The sequence below is a fragment of the Rhododendron vialii genome, chromosome 13a, assembly GCF_030253575.1.
Source record: "Rhododendron vialii isolate Sample 1 chromosome 13a, ASM3025357v1".
NCBI classification, from domain to species: Eukaryota; Viridiplantae; Streptophyta; class Magnoliopsida; order Ericales; family Ericaceae; genus Rhododendron; species Rhododendron vialii.
In genome coordinates this window covers 28,479,258-28,495,972 of record NC_080569.1, presented here as the reverse complement: position 1 = coordinate 28,495,972, position 16,715 = coordinate 28,479,258, and the positions used below count along the sequence as shown (strand labels likewise).

The following is a 16,715-nucleotide window of genomic DNA, read 5'->3' as shown; positions in this document are numbered from 1 at the left end:
TACACATAAATTCACCAAGGATTTCATTCAAAACAAAAGAGAAATATATTTCCATCCAACATCAAGTAACTTTAAATAAAAATAAATTCAATAGCAAGCCTTCATGTCCTTCCAACATTTTGAAATAGAATGGCATGAGTGAAACAATCTTATTGTACCAAAAGTTGCCCACATGTCTTGACACAAAACGGGAAGTATTAAGGAAAAAACTTCAACTAAGTTCCAGCGGCACCATTGTAATCTCCATCTTCATCAAAGTGGGAGGAAATATTGATCTTCTCTTCCAACTCGAACACCTACATAGAGATATTGAACACTCATTATCCAGACATAATTTACTAATTCATGTACAAGAAAATGAAATTTCAGAAAACTCCACTACTGACCAAGGTCCCCTACTGAGACTTCATAGACACGACAAGCACATGCACAATAGATAAAGCACTATAGAGTTGGGAATTTTATAAATGTTAAGCCAATGTGTGCATGATATCCAAAATTACATGCTACATAAGGGCAAGTTTTAGTTGAGCAGAGTATTTCATTGACTTTCCAACTATTACTAGGCTATCAAATGTCCTAAGTTCAACTTTGTTTTACAGCACATAACTCTCCCTGGACCTTGTACTGTGAGACAACTTCTCTCTTTTAGTCAATAAGCGTCTTTGTTTCCATTTCAGAATCAGAATGGCCTAAAACAGAACTAGCATCAGCACCAAATAATCCTTGGTCATACTCATCAAGAATTCAAGTCCCTGGACTAAGTGATCACTACCAGAATATTTTCCCTTCCTTTTTTTGCACACTCATAATCTTTTGTTTGGTCAATGGGATCGTCTGATAGATAAATAACTAATTAGCTCCAATGGTAATCCATGCAACTGCACTCGAATATTTCCCCTTATGCATAATATCATCATCATGCCAGATTAACATGAACAAAAAAGCTTCGGACCGCCATTAGATGGCTCCCATATAAGATCATAACATGCGCTAATCAAGTCAATGGCTATAACTTATCGTCGTGAACATTACTTCATTATAAGCTGGGTCAAAGTCGCTAGACCAGTGAATTGGTACTAAATAATTCAAATCATCAAGTATTCGCCCAACCATGTCCAAGTTTCACATTTTTCTTAAAACCCCATTGTTCATAAACTGCACAAGGAAAAACAACGAGACTTCCAAGCTCCAGGTGAAACGTTAATAAGTTCATGATCCAACTACCAAGCAACCTCATAAATAAAAATAAAAATACAAAAAAGGGCACTACAATGTCCCTGGAGTATTAAATAGACTAAGTTCTGGTCCTTGCATAAACAAGGCACAAAATGAAGCCTCGCCTGCCGCATAGGGTGATCAAGTCCAATTATCTTACTTGCTCCCTTTGCAGCCAGATAAAAGATCAGCAAACTTAAATGATCAAAATTTAAGAAAAATGACCATCACTCAGTACCATATGACATGAATCAATGCATCTAGGGATCTACCAATCAGAAATTCTGTCCCTTGTAGATTGTACGTTAATCAGAATACTACAACAACAATCCTAAATATTTATGTGCATCAATATATCAACGGATCAACCAATCAGAAATTCTGTCCTTTGATAGTGCGTTAATCAGAATCCAACGATAACAATCCTAAATAGTTATGTGCTAGATCTCATTCCTCCCAAAACACATGAAGACCTGGTTCTTTTAGTCCACTGTGTAACTGTTGGTATGATGGTATCAGAGCAAAAATCAAATAGGGTTCGTCTCTACATATAAGAAGGTTACCTTAAGCAAGGTAACGACATGCCAATCATAAAAGGGAGCTATTCTAAAGTGTGCGCAGCTAATGATGTTGGCTTTAGAATCGAGGAGGCATGCTATGTGCCCAACCCTAAGGGTAATAGGATGTGCTCTCATGCATTCCATCAAGTGGAATCATTTGCCAATAGGTCAGGTTCATAACCCCATACAAAGAGAATGTCTCAACGGTTTATTGCAACATGAAAAGTACATAGACTTGACAGAAGCACTCACCAGTCATCAGTAAAGCACATACTCTTGTCTGTTTCATTTTCCGCTGACTCATAATCTTCGACTACAGTTAAAGCAGGACCAAAAAAGTACATCATCTCCCAATCTCAACTATGGGAAAAGTGATAAACCTACATTGTCTTTAATCTACTTCTAAGTACCAAGGCTGGAGTAACTAAGTACATCTATAAAACTTTTTACCATTCAAATGATATACCAAATTGAAATATCACCATTCTGGGCATTCCCTAAGGCTGGTCCCATCAATCCGTGTTACTTGGAAAGTGTCGACAGGGTATACACCAAGCTTCCAACCAATCAAAGTTTTCGGCATCCTACTAAAACATATGCAGCGCAGCAGTTTTCGTCGCCGATAGTGCGATTTATTAGGGACCAAAAATGATGCTATGCTTCTATAATGTTATTATTCTCGATGGAATTGTTAGCGTACCAGGACTGCAGTCACATGAGCTGGAGCAGTTGGTTTCAATAGGAAAGCCTTTGTTCCCCTGATATGCTGAAGAACATGTACAAGTTCACTTGTTCATGTTGGATGTATTAGAAACTTCATCTGCCAAAGGGGGAAAAATATCTTTGTAAATGTAGAATCCAGAATATAGAACTTGACAAAAACAAGATAGGTGCTATGCACATCTCTCTCTCTCTCTCTCTCTCTCTCTCTCTCTCTCTCTCTCTCTCTCTCAGAATCAATTTTTCTTGCATACGGTAAAGAAGCTGAGGGGCATTTGACTTCTACACAATCAATACAAAATTGCTTAGTGGCACTGGTTTTCACTAACCACAAATAATTTGTTGAATCCAGGTCAAACAAATGAGACAAGCGAGGGCAACTGCTGCTTGGAGCTTCATTTATTCTAGCCCAAATTCTGTACTGAAAGCTAAAGAAGCCAATTAGGACATGACATCAGAGTAAGAAAATATATACCGGCATGTGTAGTAAACAAATAAAGTCATTTTAAAATGTCAAAACCCGTGTGGTTTATGGGTAAATAATCCTAATCATGAAGTCCGAAGAGTAGAAATTACGACTAACCTTAATAACAACGATAAACACACCCATCAAACATCCAAAATCTCCAATTTGGTAGCTGTTAACACTGTTTATTTCAACATAAAGAGTAGATGATTAGGGTTTACTGAAAATGGTAAGATTATAACCAAATCAAACCGAGCCTTATGTCCCAATCACTTGGGGTCGGCTACATAAATCTATCTAACACCATATACACAGAATTGTGGCATAATATAGCAAGAAAAGCTGAACATCAATCACGGGACTAACAAACTATAGATGGGGTTTTCAATTATCCATTTGAAACAACTACACACCGTTCCAATTGATTTGCAACAAAATAGAAAAATGTGTAACGGCTTTGTTTTGTTAAAGTTTTGAGAGAGGTTTTTTGGGTAATGAGTGGAGGGAGAGAGATAGAAAAATGAGAGCAATAATTTGAGAGAAAACTTATTGGGGTCTGAGTACAGAGAGAGAGAGACGGGTTGAGTTTAGAGACTTAAAACGAACATAATCAAAGAGCTCATGACGAGTACGAATTACTGAGATATGGTGGGTCAACAAACCTCTTAATGTTGTAATTCATCTCAGCCCGCATTTCAAATTATGAGCAATAAAAAGGTAGGGAAAGGATGCCTTTTGTTTTGTAATTTACAATAATTTTTTTTCTTTTTTTTGGCACTCTAATTCAGGTCAGTTCACAAAACAAAGTTATCCGAGATATACACAAAACAAAGTTGGTCATCTAAGGTACCAAATAGCAAGACTTTATGATGTTGATACAGCTAAATGGGATGTCTAAGCAAGGGCACATGACACTATTGCCAAAGAGAGTCACGTCAGCAATAAGTAAGATGAATGGTAAGCTCGGTACATGTTCTTTTTTGTATGTGTGAATGTGAATCCAAACTTAGCTCAAATTTAAGTTTTCAATTCTCTATAAAAGTTCCCCGTTAGACATAATTTTGGGGTGTCTCTTACTTGAATGCGAAGATGGGAGAGCGAAGGGCAGCATCCAACGGGAGCAGAAACTCTCCTGGCGGAATACTTCAATGAAATAGAAGAACCCACTTGATTCGTGTGGGAGAGGACTAGATGTCCGGCCCCTTAACCCACTTACACACTAAACCCACAATGCAATCAAAAATTCCTTGGATGGAAACTGGTACAAGAGACCTAACAGACTTAGGGAAATAGAAAGTATCTACAAATAGATAAACAAATGTAATCTCTACGAATGTATCTAACCCATGAATGATAAACCCCAAAATCCACCACACAAATCAAAAACTCTAGAACAAGAAATCATTAAGATATATACCAACTATGTTTCCTAAATGACCGAAGAAAGAATGAACATTAAAAACTAACTGGTTTCTTCTAGCATGGATGCAAGATGAAGAAACTAGAAGATTGAACAATCAAGATTAAAACTAACGGGCAAGATAAACATACACAACTGAAGCTATAAAATAGATCTAAACTATTTCTGGGCCCATGAATCATAAAATCCACATTTCACCACCCAAATTGGAGTAAACCCTAGAAACGAAATCAAGAGTTACGATTGAGAAAAATGATCAAACCTGAAATGAACAAAAACCTAGAATCACATCAGATCCGCCCAAACCAGTTCGCACAATACTGATTGAGAAAATTTCAGAGGTGTTTGTGAGGATCCAAGGTTTTCCGCCCAATATTCAGAAAACGAACGACTTCATCGGCTAAGTCCGTCGATCCCTGGTCTTCAAGCCCTCCGCTGGTGACGAAAACCTCAGCAGCAGCGGTGGCTTCGGAGGATTCGTCGAGAAGTCGGTTCAAGCATTCGAAACTTAAGAATCATACTCTTCTGGAAGCCCCATCCCCCGGTGGAGGGTTCGAAAATTTCAGAGGCTTCTGTACAGGCGCCAAGGTTTTCTCCCAATATTTAGGTTGAAGTGTTGAACGCTATAGACGGTAGACGTGGTTTAAGTGAAAATGCTATAAATCCCTTCCGTGTTTTTGAAACGCTGTTGTTGGTCCTTCTAATTTAAGGAATGCTATTGTTGGTCCTTCTAATTTGAGGAATGCTATTGTTGGTCTTTTACTATAGCATTCTTTAAAGAACGCTATTAAATTATGCTATGGAAAGTGATATTTGTTGTAGTGACGATGATAGTATATCCATCTATTATATTCCGTTTACTAAATTCCGTTTACAAACCGGCTATTAAGGAGATGCATGTGAATCGTATAGTAGTAGAGGCTAGCTTAGACAGAATGGCATGATATTGGATATGAGTAATTATTCAGTCGTCTCGGGATACTGCTTCATGTGGTGTTCCAATACTATTCTTTACTACAATTTCATGTGAGGTTCATATACTTAAGTGTTTGGCCTCATATGAAATGTGATCGAGCGTATTCGGACACCATGTGGCGATGCCTCAAGAGCACCCAATAATTTTCTCATGGGATATATATGAAGAGCTATGCAAAGCATGCATACGAATACAATGAAAACAATAATACATCGGTGACCAGTATAACCATGTGATGCCTCATCAATGTATTGATGGAATATATTTCATTTGTCATGTAGTACTAGATCGAGCACACGTTCTATTAATATTTTAATAATACATCACATAGTATCCTAAATATGATACTAACAACCATAGCGTCATACCATGAAACCTGCGTAGATTATCTACGTTACTGTATTTTATTACTTGTCAGATAGTATTTGTTACGTTGAAGTGGAGAGAAATATGGCCACTCTACTGATTTAAGCAGTAAATAACAAAAATACAAGTAAAGAGATGCACGCTACCTATCGGTTTTTCGGTTTTCCGATATCGCTAGCTACACCCCGTTACATCAGTACTCTCCAATATTCACACCTCTATTCCTCTGCTACGTAACATTTTTTGAAAACGGTTTTTTGCTCTCTTCGCAACCGTGACGTACCGCTATGGCTGTTTCAGGTGCTCTGGCACAAAAAAAAAAAAATTTAATTCTTGATCTCTACACCCGATTTCTGTTACTTATCGTTCGATACTTCTGCTATCACAACCTGACAAAACTGTACGTAGTCGACTACCGCTATTTAAAAACCTCACTCTAAAAGTGCACCACTTGCAGTATGTTGTCTCTAAGCTAAAATAAGACCCTCCATCTTCATCCGGCTCGTTTACGCGCTGTGCGGGGCCGACTTCGAGGCCCAACTCACCGAGTTCCTTCACGGCGCGAGGACCGGCTGACTCAGAGAGCTGTCCGCTGGTCAACTCGCCCTGGTGAACGCCTTGCAAATGAGGACGTTTAAGGAGGAGGAGAAGCTGAGGAGAAGCGGACGTCGCGGCTGGCGAGTGCCGCGAGTCTGCAGGAGGAGATAGCGGACCAGCCGCTGGCGGGGATGGCGAGGGCGGCGAGTCCGGTGGGGGAGTCGAGTCGTGACTCGGAAAAGGCGCTGGACGATCATGGCAAGTGCATGGCCGAGTTGGTGTCGGGGGCTGATCAGCTGCGGCTAAGCACACTTAGGGAGTTGATGGGTATACTGACACCTGTACAGGGTGTGGAGTATTTGGTGGCTAGCAAGAAGCTTCAGCTTTGTGTCCGTGAGTGAGTGGGGAGTTGAGTTTTGTCTACCCTCCTTAAAAGATAATAAATATTATCCTCTTTTTTATTGGTTGAAAAAGTGTGAATTCATCATAAAATGATGTCATGCTTACTAAAAAGTGTATTGTAGTGATAAGCATGACGGCTTTGTTCGTTTGCTATTTTAGTTTTGTTTTTCAATCATTACCCTACTTCTTTCTCCAATCATTACCCTATTTTTCCAATTATTACTTTCACATCTCTCTCTATTTCTCTCCAATCATTATCCATATCTTCAATAATTACTCTATTTCTCTCTCCACCCACTACCAAAATTAAACTAAACTAAACTCTCAACCAAACACAACCAACATCACTTGTGGTAGGATCCACACCATTTCAATCAATAAAAATGAGGGTAATATTCACCCTCTTTTAAGGAGGATAAACAAAATTGCACTCGTGGGTGGAGGAGGAAGAGAGATCACATGCATGGTAGGAACTAAATACCGGTAAATTATTAATAGTACTGCATCCGTCTCAAAATAAATATCTGGTTTGCAAAATGAGAACTTAAAAATAATACTTTCTATAAGAAAAAATTATAACTGTTTTTTATTAGTTTATGAAAAAACGTTCGATATTTTCTTGAAAATTTGTAAAGTTCACGTTTTGCGAACCGGACATTTATGTCCCAAATAAATGTCCAGTTCGTAAAAGGAGAACTTAAAAATAGTAGTAATACGTTATCTACAAGAAAATTTCTAACTTTTTTTTATTAATTTATGAAAAAAGTTTGACTTTTTCTTGAAAATTTATATTATTTTGAAGTTCTCGTTTTGCAGACTGGGCATTTATTTTGGAACGGAGTAAGTAAAATATATGTATAAGTATAGGTTAAGGTTTTGTGATTATTAATTGTACTAATTCTTCCGTCCCATGGGGATTCAATTTTTAAGAGTTAAAGTCAGATTTTTCATATGTCAATAAAAAAAACAGATTTTCATAACTACTTTAATTTATGGGCTAAAATTGGAAGTTTTGCCCTACTTTGATGGTTATTTTTGAAATTAAGCGAACGTTTTTGTTGGGACCGCTCAAAATAGAAACATGCATGAGAAAACAAACTGAGGAGGAGAGAGTAGTAGTTATGGTTTTGTACTTCTTACATAATATGTTTCGCTTTCATTAATGATTACGTAGGTTTTTGTACTTCTTAATTTGTTTCACTTTATGGAGATGTTAGTGTTTGAAGTTAATTACATTTTGTTACGTACGCATGCAGAATAGTGATTGTGGGGTGGAATAAATCGGTGAATGTGACTCTAGCTGTCCGCGACGAGCTTCAAGATTCTTCCTTAACTTTGACTAAGACTAATCGATCTGGCTAGCTAGGTAGGATGTGGATCGATCATAACGAGAATGAGCTTCTCCGTAATTTAATAGAAGAGTCACGGTCCAGTTCCCCGGGTTTTCTTCCTTCTTGGAGACGAAGGTTTGATTTCTTTCTTTCTAACCAAAGGCAGAACCAGCCACAAGAAGGAAATTAACAGCCTCCTGTAACAAAGAACTCCACCATGTTAAAGAAATAGAGTCCCACATTACTTGGGAGTCGAATGAGTGATCACTTAATAACATTTGAAACCTCTCCACTTATTGCCAATTGGTTTTGAGATGGAAATAAAGTTTTTATATGGTATCAGAGCGGGACCCGTTCCACCCATTCGCCCCCCTCCCCCAGCAAAAAGGCTGCACGTGATAGAACCCTCAAAACGCGGCTGCACGTGAGGAGAGATGTTAAGAAAATAAAGTCCCACGTTGCTTGAGAGTAGAATTGGTGATCACTTAATAACGTTTGGGACCTCTCCACTTATTGCCAATTAATTTTGAAATGGATATAAAGTTTCTACGGTAACAAAACTCTCAAAAGAGCATAAACTAGCTACGTAGGGTTTTAAGGTCAGATCAGTATAATTAAAATAGTTAGATTAACAATTTTTAAAAGAAGAGGTGATCTCCGGACTTAAATTCTCCTGCACCGAAGGCACTCCAGAGTCCTGCCGTAGTTGGGGGCCTTGGGGCACGTTTGCGTTGTTGCAAAGGTCATTACAACACAAAGTGTTAAGATTTTAAGTTTGTTACGTCTCGTATCGGCTAATATGTAACGGTTTTTGAGACTTCCGATACCGTTACCTTCCGATATTCCATTGAGATGGAAAATCACAATGTATCGGCTAATTCCCGTTACATATTGAGTCTCTTTCCAATTCACTGACTAGTTTACGGCCGTTACGGCATATACTCGACTGTTATGTGTGATTCAAACACTCAAAAAATTTGTTTTTGGGTCAGAAACCACAAATGGCAAAAGAGAACCGACAAAATAAACTTAAGCTTAAGCGTTGGGTGTCTGATTTAATTTACCAGGTTGGGAAACAAAACACAAACACACACTTTTTTCGGTAAGTAACACACACACACACACTTACTTGACGTATGCAGAAATGAATGCATAAGAGTTTCAGGGTATTGCGGCAGCGAGATTACTTTGGACAAACTTGAGCCTATTTTGTGTCTTCAGAAAATGAACCAACAACTTCAATGGCCTGAGGAAGGTGGTTGGGCTTATGCTGTTGAAGGTATGAAACAATGCCTCCATGGCTAGACACTTTTGGGCAATTTGCAAGAAACACTGATACTCTCTCTGAGTCGTCAATCGGGTTCACTAGTATCACTAGTTCAGGGATATTTTGTCGCGGTGTTAATAATTTCGGAACAATCACTGAATGCTAGAGTTTTGATGAGAGATTGGATAGGGGTCTTGTGCATGTAGGCCCCTATTGCCACAAATTATGACGTAGGCGCCATCAATTAACTTGGGTATTCCAAGGGCAATGGAAGTCGTCAACCTAATGTTCTTGCAATGCTGTTTGTGGTTTGTAATTAAGGCTTTGCATATATTTACGTATATTCCTATTGGTATTATGCAACCTACATACATATATATTACACACGCACCCAAAAACAAAAAAAACAAAAAAACCGAAATTAAAACATGATACAGCTTGAAGCTTACAATATTCTGATAAATACAGGGCACTCTGAGATCATATGAGCACACGAGAGAGATCCAGCTACATCGATCATCCGATTCTTGTGTTTCTTGTAGGGCTCGTCCAGAAGAATATCTGCGTAACGAAGAAGAAACATTTAATTTAGATAATGATATCACACCATCTTTCTCAAGGGGAAAAAAAAAAATCAACAATACTTTATCGCCTTTTTAAAAAAAAGACGGGATCGATCACGTGGTTACCAAATCGCAGCACGTTGCCCGAGATGGACCCACTAACCCAGCACAATGCTCATCTATATATGCGCTCAATTCCCCTAAACATTACTGCGAATTCTCGCGGATTTCGACGTGGTTCCGTCGATCATTATCTTTCTTCTTCCCCCATTTCCTCAGTTGAATCTGAACCATTGACTTGGCCGCCAAGAAGTCGACGCACTGCATTGGACTCAGCACCTCCAACAAGCCCTTGAGTGTCTTCAGCCGCACACAGTCGGCCATCTTCATCACTCTTTCCAGACCACCCAACAAGTTCTTCAAGGCCGCCTCCACCAACCCATCAATTTGGGCCGCCGTCGTCACCTCATCACCACCGTCACCGCCACTACCGCCTCGGCCTATCACCCGGCTGGACAGCCGGGCCAGCTCGACCATCCTTCTGTCCGCCATCGCCACCTGTTGCCTCTCCATTTCCATCTCCACCTTCTCCTCCTCTAGCCTATTTGAGAACATGGATAACCAAAATTTATTAAGGGACTGGCTAGCTATGGACCATATGGTATCAATGTGGTCCATCATGTGGATGAGGCCAAAGTAGGACCTCATTTTTCAAATAGAAATATTAATTTAGCATAGTATTTTGAATTCCAAGACATTTGTAAATGAATTCCTTCTCGTTCTGCTTAAGTTCTTATTTTTTAAGTATTTAATTATTTTTCGTTTTACAAAATATGTCGTTCTCTTACAATATATCATATTTAATTCAAAAAAAATATTTATTTTTTTTAGTGAAACGGGGCCTTCATGACAGCTACCTTGAATTCATAACAATCAGATGTGATGAGTTTTTGCCTTCATATTACGAATTTCAAACAAATGTTAAAGAATTTTTCCATACAAAATGTTAGAAATTCAAGAAGATTCAAGGGTGCGTATAGGACGCCCTTACTAAAGCATTTCCCTTATTTCCTTAACAATACTTGTACGTACCTCCGAATTCTGAGATTGTCTGATCATACGTGAAGGAGTGTTTTTTTTTTTTTGGTAAAGATACGTGAAGGAGTGTTGGCCAAGGTTCTAAAATTTAGCAATCAGGAAAATTAATATGTTATCGGGATGTAACAGTGTCGAGAATGAACGCAAATAAAGAGTGAGACATCGCGCGATTTGATGGCAGGGGCGGCTCCACCTGGTTTACAGGGGTTCAACCCCTGGGCTCAAAACATGAACTAAAATTTAACTTTTTCAATAAAATATATTTTTTCATATTGAATGAAAATTTACTTAAATATGTGCTTAGGTAGATCATATATATAACTCAACAACACTAGGCCTGAGAAAAAATCAAATCAAAACTTTTATATATTTTTTATCACCGATAAACTAAAATCGTGCAGCCACCCCCGTTTGGTTGTAGCTATCATAAAATTTTCACAAAAAATTAGGAGTATTATTTACGGAAAAGGCTTCCAATATTCTAACTCCTATATTTACACAAAGCCTAGTTAAATGAGGTAATTATAATACTCATGTACTAACCTGATCTTCCCCCTCAGCTCTTCCATCTTCTCCAGCTGGCTATCGGTCATGCCGGCTAGGCTCCCACCGGGGAGCCGAGTCAGCCGGACCGATTCGACGAGCCGGAACATCATGGACGGCTTCCAACCGGTAATCCAGAGGCAGGAATTCTCCAGCGGACTCAACCACGCCGGAGCAAAGAAGGCAAGCACATCCTCATGGGCCGCGGCCCATTTGGCCGTGTAGTAGTCCTTGTGGTGGGACGTGAGCTGGGCCACCAAAGCCTCACTGTCCCATTTCTTGGCAATATCAGTATCAGTATTATTAGAAGAATTCTCGTCGGAAGCCCGTAAAAGAAACTGGAGGAATGCTTCCAGCTGGCAAACCCAGTTGTCGAAGTAGCCTGTGAACTTCTCCTCTACTTCTGTCTTCGTCATTTTTAGAGATAGATTGTCAAGTTTGATCATGTGGACTTCGGGATGGCTACTTATATATAACGAGCGAATATATGTACGTGTGGAGGTTCTGGGGTCTGAGTGATTATTCTATGCTTCCGGAGCACCGTCACGTGGTGCTCCAGAGGTTTTGACGGTCACAGATTCACGTGGGCTCCGTACTCTTCATGCTGAGTTCTGCGTGAATGTGTGGTGATAGAGACTCTTAGAGCACTACATTTGTAGTGTTCCAAAGGCAATTGATAATTTCTGAATTTTGGGATGTGTGAGGGGACAGATGGAGGGTGGAGGATGAGGCCACGAAGGCAAGAGGGGGGAGGGGGTGTGTGGTAGTGAGCTGGAGAAATGTGTGACTTGGGCTTCTGCATGGCTTACGCGAAGCAGTTAGCCAGTTGTTGACTTCTTGTTGTGTAAAGGGTACGTACCCAATTTCTGTGTGTGTGGGTGTGAGTTTTGTTTGTTTCTATATTAATGGGTTTTGACTGGTATTGAAGAGTCATCAAGTGGGGAGGGTATAGTAGCCACCACCACCAGGTGTTTCAAGGGAGAAATTTTTTTGGGCCAGGCACCACGTGGCGGTATTTGTCGGCGATATAAACCGTCTGAACGTGTTTGGAATAATCCAGATTTATTCCCTTTATCTCTCATCACCTCACTACTCTTTTTCTCTCTCTAGAATCTAGACCGACAGTTGGAATCGTTGATGGAGTATCATGTGTGTGATATCCGCCCAACACCCAAAAGCTTCTCGTTTTAAGGAATCTGGGCCTCTGGGGGATGGTAAACGTGTAGTGAGATGAGACTTGAGAGAGTCTGTATCCGCCCACGTTCAAGTTTTTCATGTTGTGCTGCGGACCCCCGAAGGACTCAACCGCAACCTGACGATCATTGATTGTTATGATATTAGAAAAATAACCAAACCAAACATATGCGAAATACTAACAAAGAAATCAAACCAAACAAAGAAAATGAATAAGAAAGACCAAGATATACGTGGTTCGGCTTACGAATGTAAACCTACTCCACGGGCAAGCAAACGAGAGACGATTCCACTATGTGAAGAGAACGATGCTCCGAAGAGTTACAATGGTGACGAACAAACAAAACCCTCACAAAGAGACTCTCACCAATCCCAAAATACAAGTTCTCTCACCAAATAAAAAACCAGATTAGAAACTCTCACCAAATTCAGACTCTCTCTCATTAAGTCTCACAAAACTCCTAGGGTTTTTAACCAAGAGACACAGACGGAACAGAGTTCCACAGACGTGACCGGATGTCACACAGAAACATATGATTCTCATGAAACCCTACAATTTCAACTAGAAAGAATTGCTGAAACGAACCCACCATAGAAGGGGCAACTAGAAACAGATGAAGATCTTCCAGACGAACCCTAAGGTTCTACAGATGAGACCCCCTAGGGGCCTTTCAAAGGGATTCACTCAAGAATTTCCAAACCCTAATGAGAGAGCAAGACTATATTTATAGCCACAGATTGCTTCCTAAAGTCAGAATCCTTGCCAGATTATATTTCTTTTGCATATAGAGTCTAAAATCAAAAAGGAAACTCCAAAATCAATCTTTAGGAAGTCCAAAATATAACCAAAATCGGCTGAAATGCGCATGCTTGTCCGGACCACCGCATACCGTGATCTAGACGGAGATTCTAGAATGCACTGCCCTGTCGCAGTGGTTCGGACAGAAAAAACAGATCACTCCAGAAAACACATACAACCGCTGATCCGGACCACCAAGGCCTTGGTCCGGACCATGGAGACCGAGAAGTCCAAAACGAGCCAAAAAACTACAAATCTCCACCTTGGCGAGATATCCAAGTACCGTACCAACAATGACACACCAATCGAAATCCCACATTTCATGCCCTATGTCCCTCTCACTCAATCACGAGTAATTGGGTCATCGCCACGTTACCTCAAGATCTTTATCCACTACATATTTTTTTGAAGTTCATGCATTTAGTATCGACTTCACATAAGTGTGTGTGGAATAAGTGTGTTGTGAGTCTTGTGACACAACGTGAGAGTGCCCCAAGACTACCAAATAATTTTTCTTCTGCGACCTTAACAATAATTCTATAACCACAAATGCATACACAAATAAATACACAAACCTACTCACATTTAAATGTGAGTGTGGGTTTTTACATTTGTTTGTGCATGTGGTTCTAGCACCCCTTGTGACCTTAATTATCATCCCAAAGCTATACATTGTACACACAACCGAGTAGGAGTATATTACTTTTGTGGACTATGAATATGAGGGGTACAAGACCGTCCAAAAGTATTTTGAATGATTTAAATTTATTGAAAAAAACTTTCTGCAAAATTATTCGCCCTTCCTTGTTAGTTCAAAATCGTTCAAAAGTGTTTTTAAATAGTTTGAATTATTGATTGTCAATATGAACGATCGAAATTCAACGGTAAAGACTTCTCTACAATCCAATTGCTGAAAAATCGGATTCTATACAACTATTGTCACACCTTGATAATGTGTAGATTTATCTACCAATTGAAAAGTCACCATTATTTTTGAAATTAACAATAGTTGTATTCTCATCATAGAATTATGTATTTGTGGAAGATAAGCACCATTTATATATGAGTACTTATTTATAATTTTCAAGCTTAAAAATAGCAGGTTTAGAGCATCCACAGTGGACTAATAAAAATTGGATAATCAAAAGTTGTCGCATCATCTTTTGATTATCTATTTAAGGGGTTGCTAAGGTTAGCAATATAGATGTCCACAGTAGCATAACTAATATTGAATAATTAAAACTTACCACATCATCTTTTCAACCTGTAAAAATCTAAATTATCACCATATAAAATTTTTTTAGAATTGTTTTCAAACTAATAAAAACAAGTTATGAGAAATAGAAAATAATTTTTTGAAAACTTTTATTTTGATAAAACACTTTTTCGAAAAAGTTATAAAAAATATAGTTTTTTGAAAAAAAAAAGACATTTTTTTTTAAATAACAGCTTTTGAAAAAAAAAAGAGAGTTTAAAAAAATAGTTTTTAATAAAATTATTTTTCGTAGGAACATTGTTGAGAGAGAGAGAGAGAGAGAGAGAGTGTGTGTGTGTGTGTTTTGGTTATTGGCAAAAGGTTGTTAGTTTTGATTACTCAAATGCCAAAATTTGATGAGTTACTAAGAGGTTATTAAGTTTGGTTAGGCCACTGCGAGCACTTTTTTTAAGGAACATTGTTAACTTTAGCAACTTTATGGTTTTAGTTATTCCACTGTGGATACTCTTATTGAAATTTATTGAAATAAAAAAAATGCAATATGGATCTAGTTTCATAGATTTTGATGAGATATATCAAGCCCTGCAAAACAATTGAAACATTATTTTCGTTGACCCATTATTTTTAGGAAAATTTATAGAAATGGTCTTCCTAGTTTCACGCGAGTCTCATTTTTGTCCTTCAAGTATCAATTGCAACTCTTTTGACCTTCAAGTTTGGTTTTCGTACTAAGTTAGTCCAATTGATAACGTCTGTCAGCCAAATTGGACAGAAAAAATCAAATTGAGGGCTGACATCATCAATTAGACCAACTTGGTACGAACTGCAACATTCAAACTGCCATCAATCTTATTTTTTTCATCCAATTTGGCTGACAGAAGTTATCAATTGGACTAATTTGGTACGAAAACCAAACTTGAAGGTCAAAAGAGTTGTAATTAATACTTGGAGGATGAAAATAAGATTCGGATGAAATTAAGAGAACTATTTATATAAATTTCTTTTATTTTTAAACTTGAAAATAAATTCTTGTTTTTTAATTACTTATTTTGAAATACGAAACGGGAATATATATCATTCTTTTTTATTGATTGACAAGTTGCATAGGTGGTTCAAATTCTTTGAATTTCTAATCGTGTCACGGACCATGTGGTATGTTTATGTCATGCAACCGTACCCAGTGGCGAAGTCAGAATTTTGTTCAAATTTTGCGCAATTGACTTGTTCAAATATTGATGGATTTCCTTGTGGTACATCTTGCGCAGTTGACTTGTTTATCTCCCGTTGTTCTAACAAACTATTGAGTGACGATATATTGTGTTTTCAATTGATTGCGGTCACTTTTTAACGAAGGATGCCCCGTTCCAGAACGGGTTTTAAGTCCTTATTTTTTAAGAAGGCAATTTCAAGCTCAAAAATTATAGGCTTATTGAAATCTAAAAATATGCAATATGGATCTTGTTTGATAGATCTCATTGAGATCTTTAATACAATGCAAAAAAAATTGAAAAATTATTTTTCATTTACATTATTTTTGAGTTTGAAAATGTGAAATAAGTACTTATTTTTTAAGAAGGTGTTCTGGAACGGGGCCGTAATCTTGGAATATGGAATGCAGAATGAGAATGCAAAAACTCCTCCGAAACTGATTACGGGATTGTGCCTCTACCTGAAAGACCCCATAATGGAGTTCTGAAACAGAGAATTAATGCTTGAGCTTGTAACACAACATGAAGTGGAGTCATTGAGAAAATCAACTGAATAAAGTTCGAAGGTTTTTTTTTTTTAAATTGACAACCGGATGTACGAGCCAGCTTGCACACAGTTCAAATGTTGTCATTCAAGACGTATGATGTACGTCGGTCCAAAAGGTACAGATTTACTCAATTACCATTCAAATTTGCATTAGAAACCAAAGTCGCAACAACAATCGGGATTAGCCAAGAATGCTAAAATCAAGTGTAGCCAAGAATGCCAAAATCAAGTTGTAGCAAACAATCGGACATAGATTATTGTTTTCGGACCAACAATCGAAAATA

At 38.3% G+C, this 16,715-nt stretch overlaps 2 protein-coding genes and 1 long non-coding RNA gene across 6 annotated transcripts; 1 reads left to right on the top strand and 2 right to left on the bottom strand.

Annotated features, from left to right (window-relative positions):
* On the bottom strand, nt 1-5,164 carry LOC131313364 (uncharacterized). Of its 3 annotated transcripts, none has more exons than XR_009196180.1 (5): nt 4,647-5,164; nt 3,082-3,145; nt 2,828-2,926; nt 2,479-2,598; nt 1-296 (listed from the first exon to the last, which is right to left on the bottom strand). It is a non-coding gene; the product is annotated as an uncharacterized LOC131313364 (long non-coding RNA). The 3 variants fall into 3 exon arrangements; XR_009196181.1 differs by having other exon boundaries at nt 2,828-2,919; XR_009196182.1 differs by lacking the exons at nt 1-296; nt 4,647-5,164 and having other exon boundaries at nt 2,328-2,598; nt 3,082-3,216.
* An 849-nt stretch (nt 5,165-6,013) lies between these two features.
* On the top strand, nt 6,014-8,027 carry LOC131314083 (protein DELAY OF GERMINATION 1-like). Its single transcript, XM_058342575.1, has 4 exons — nt 6,014-6,026; nt 6,199-6,285; nt 6,366-6,660; nt 7,922-8,027. Exons 1-4 carry the CDS (start codon nt 6,014-6,016, stop codon nt 8,025-8,027), a joined length of 501 nt encoding a protein of 166 aa, XP_058198558.1.
* A 1,645-nt stretch (nt 8,028-9,672) lies between these two features.
* LOC131313465 (protein DOG1-like 4) lies at nt 9,673-11,922 on the bottom strand. 2 transcript variants are annotated; one of them, XR_009196205.1, is made up of 3 exons: nt 11,468-11,922; nt 9,953-10,427; nt 9,673-9,824 (listed from the first exon to the last, which is right to left on the bottom strand). XR_009196205.1 is itself a non-coding variant. In XM_058341782.1 (3 exons), exons 1-2 carry the CDS (start codon nt 11,911-11,913, stop codon nt 10,034-10,036), a joined length of 840 nt encoding a protein of 279 aa, XP_058197765.1. In that variant the 5' UTR covers nt 11,914-11,922; the 3' UTR covers nt 9,673-9,824; nt 9,990-10,033. The 2 variants fall into 2 exon arrangements, 1 of the variants encoding a protein (XP_058197765.1); XM_058341782.1 differs by having other exon boundaries at nt 9,990-10,427.
* Nucleotides 11,923-16,715: the final 4,793 nt, after the last annotated feature.

Coding starts and splice junctions, on each gene's coding strand:
- LOC131314083 (XM_058342575.1), top strand. Junction 6,286..6,365: donor ACTCACCGAGTTCCTTCACG/GCGCGAGGACCG, acceptor AGGACGTTTAAG/GAGGAGGAGAAGCTGAGGAG. Junction 6,661..7,921: donor CTTCAGCTTTGTGTCCGTGA/GTGAGTGGGGAG, acceptor GTACGCATGCAG/AATAGTGATTGTGGGGTGGA.
- LOC131313465 (XM_058341782.1), bottom strand. CDS start 11,913: ATGATCAAACTTGACAATCTATCTCTAAAAATGACGAAGACAGAAGTA. Junction 10,428..11,467: donor GAGCTGAGGGGGAAGATCAG/GTTAGTACATGA, acceptor GTTCTCAAATAG/GCTAGAGGAGGAGAAGGTGG.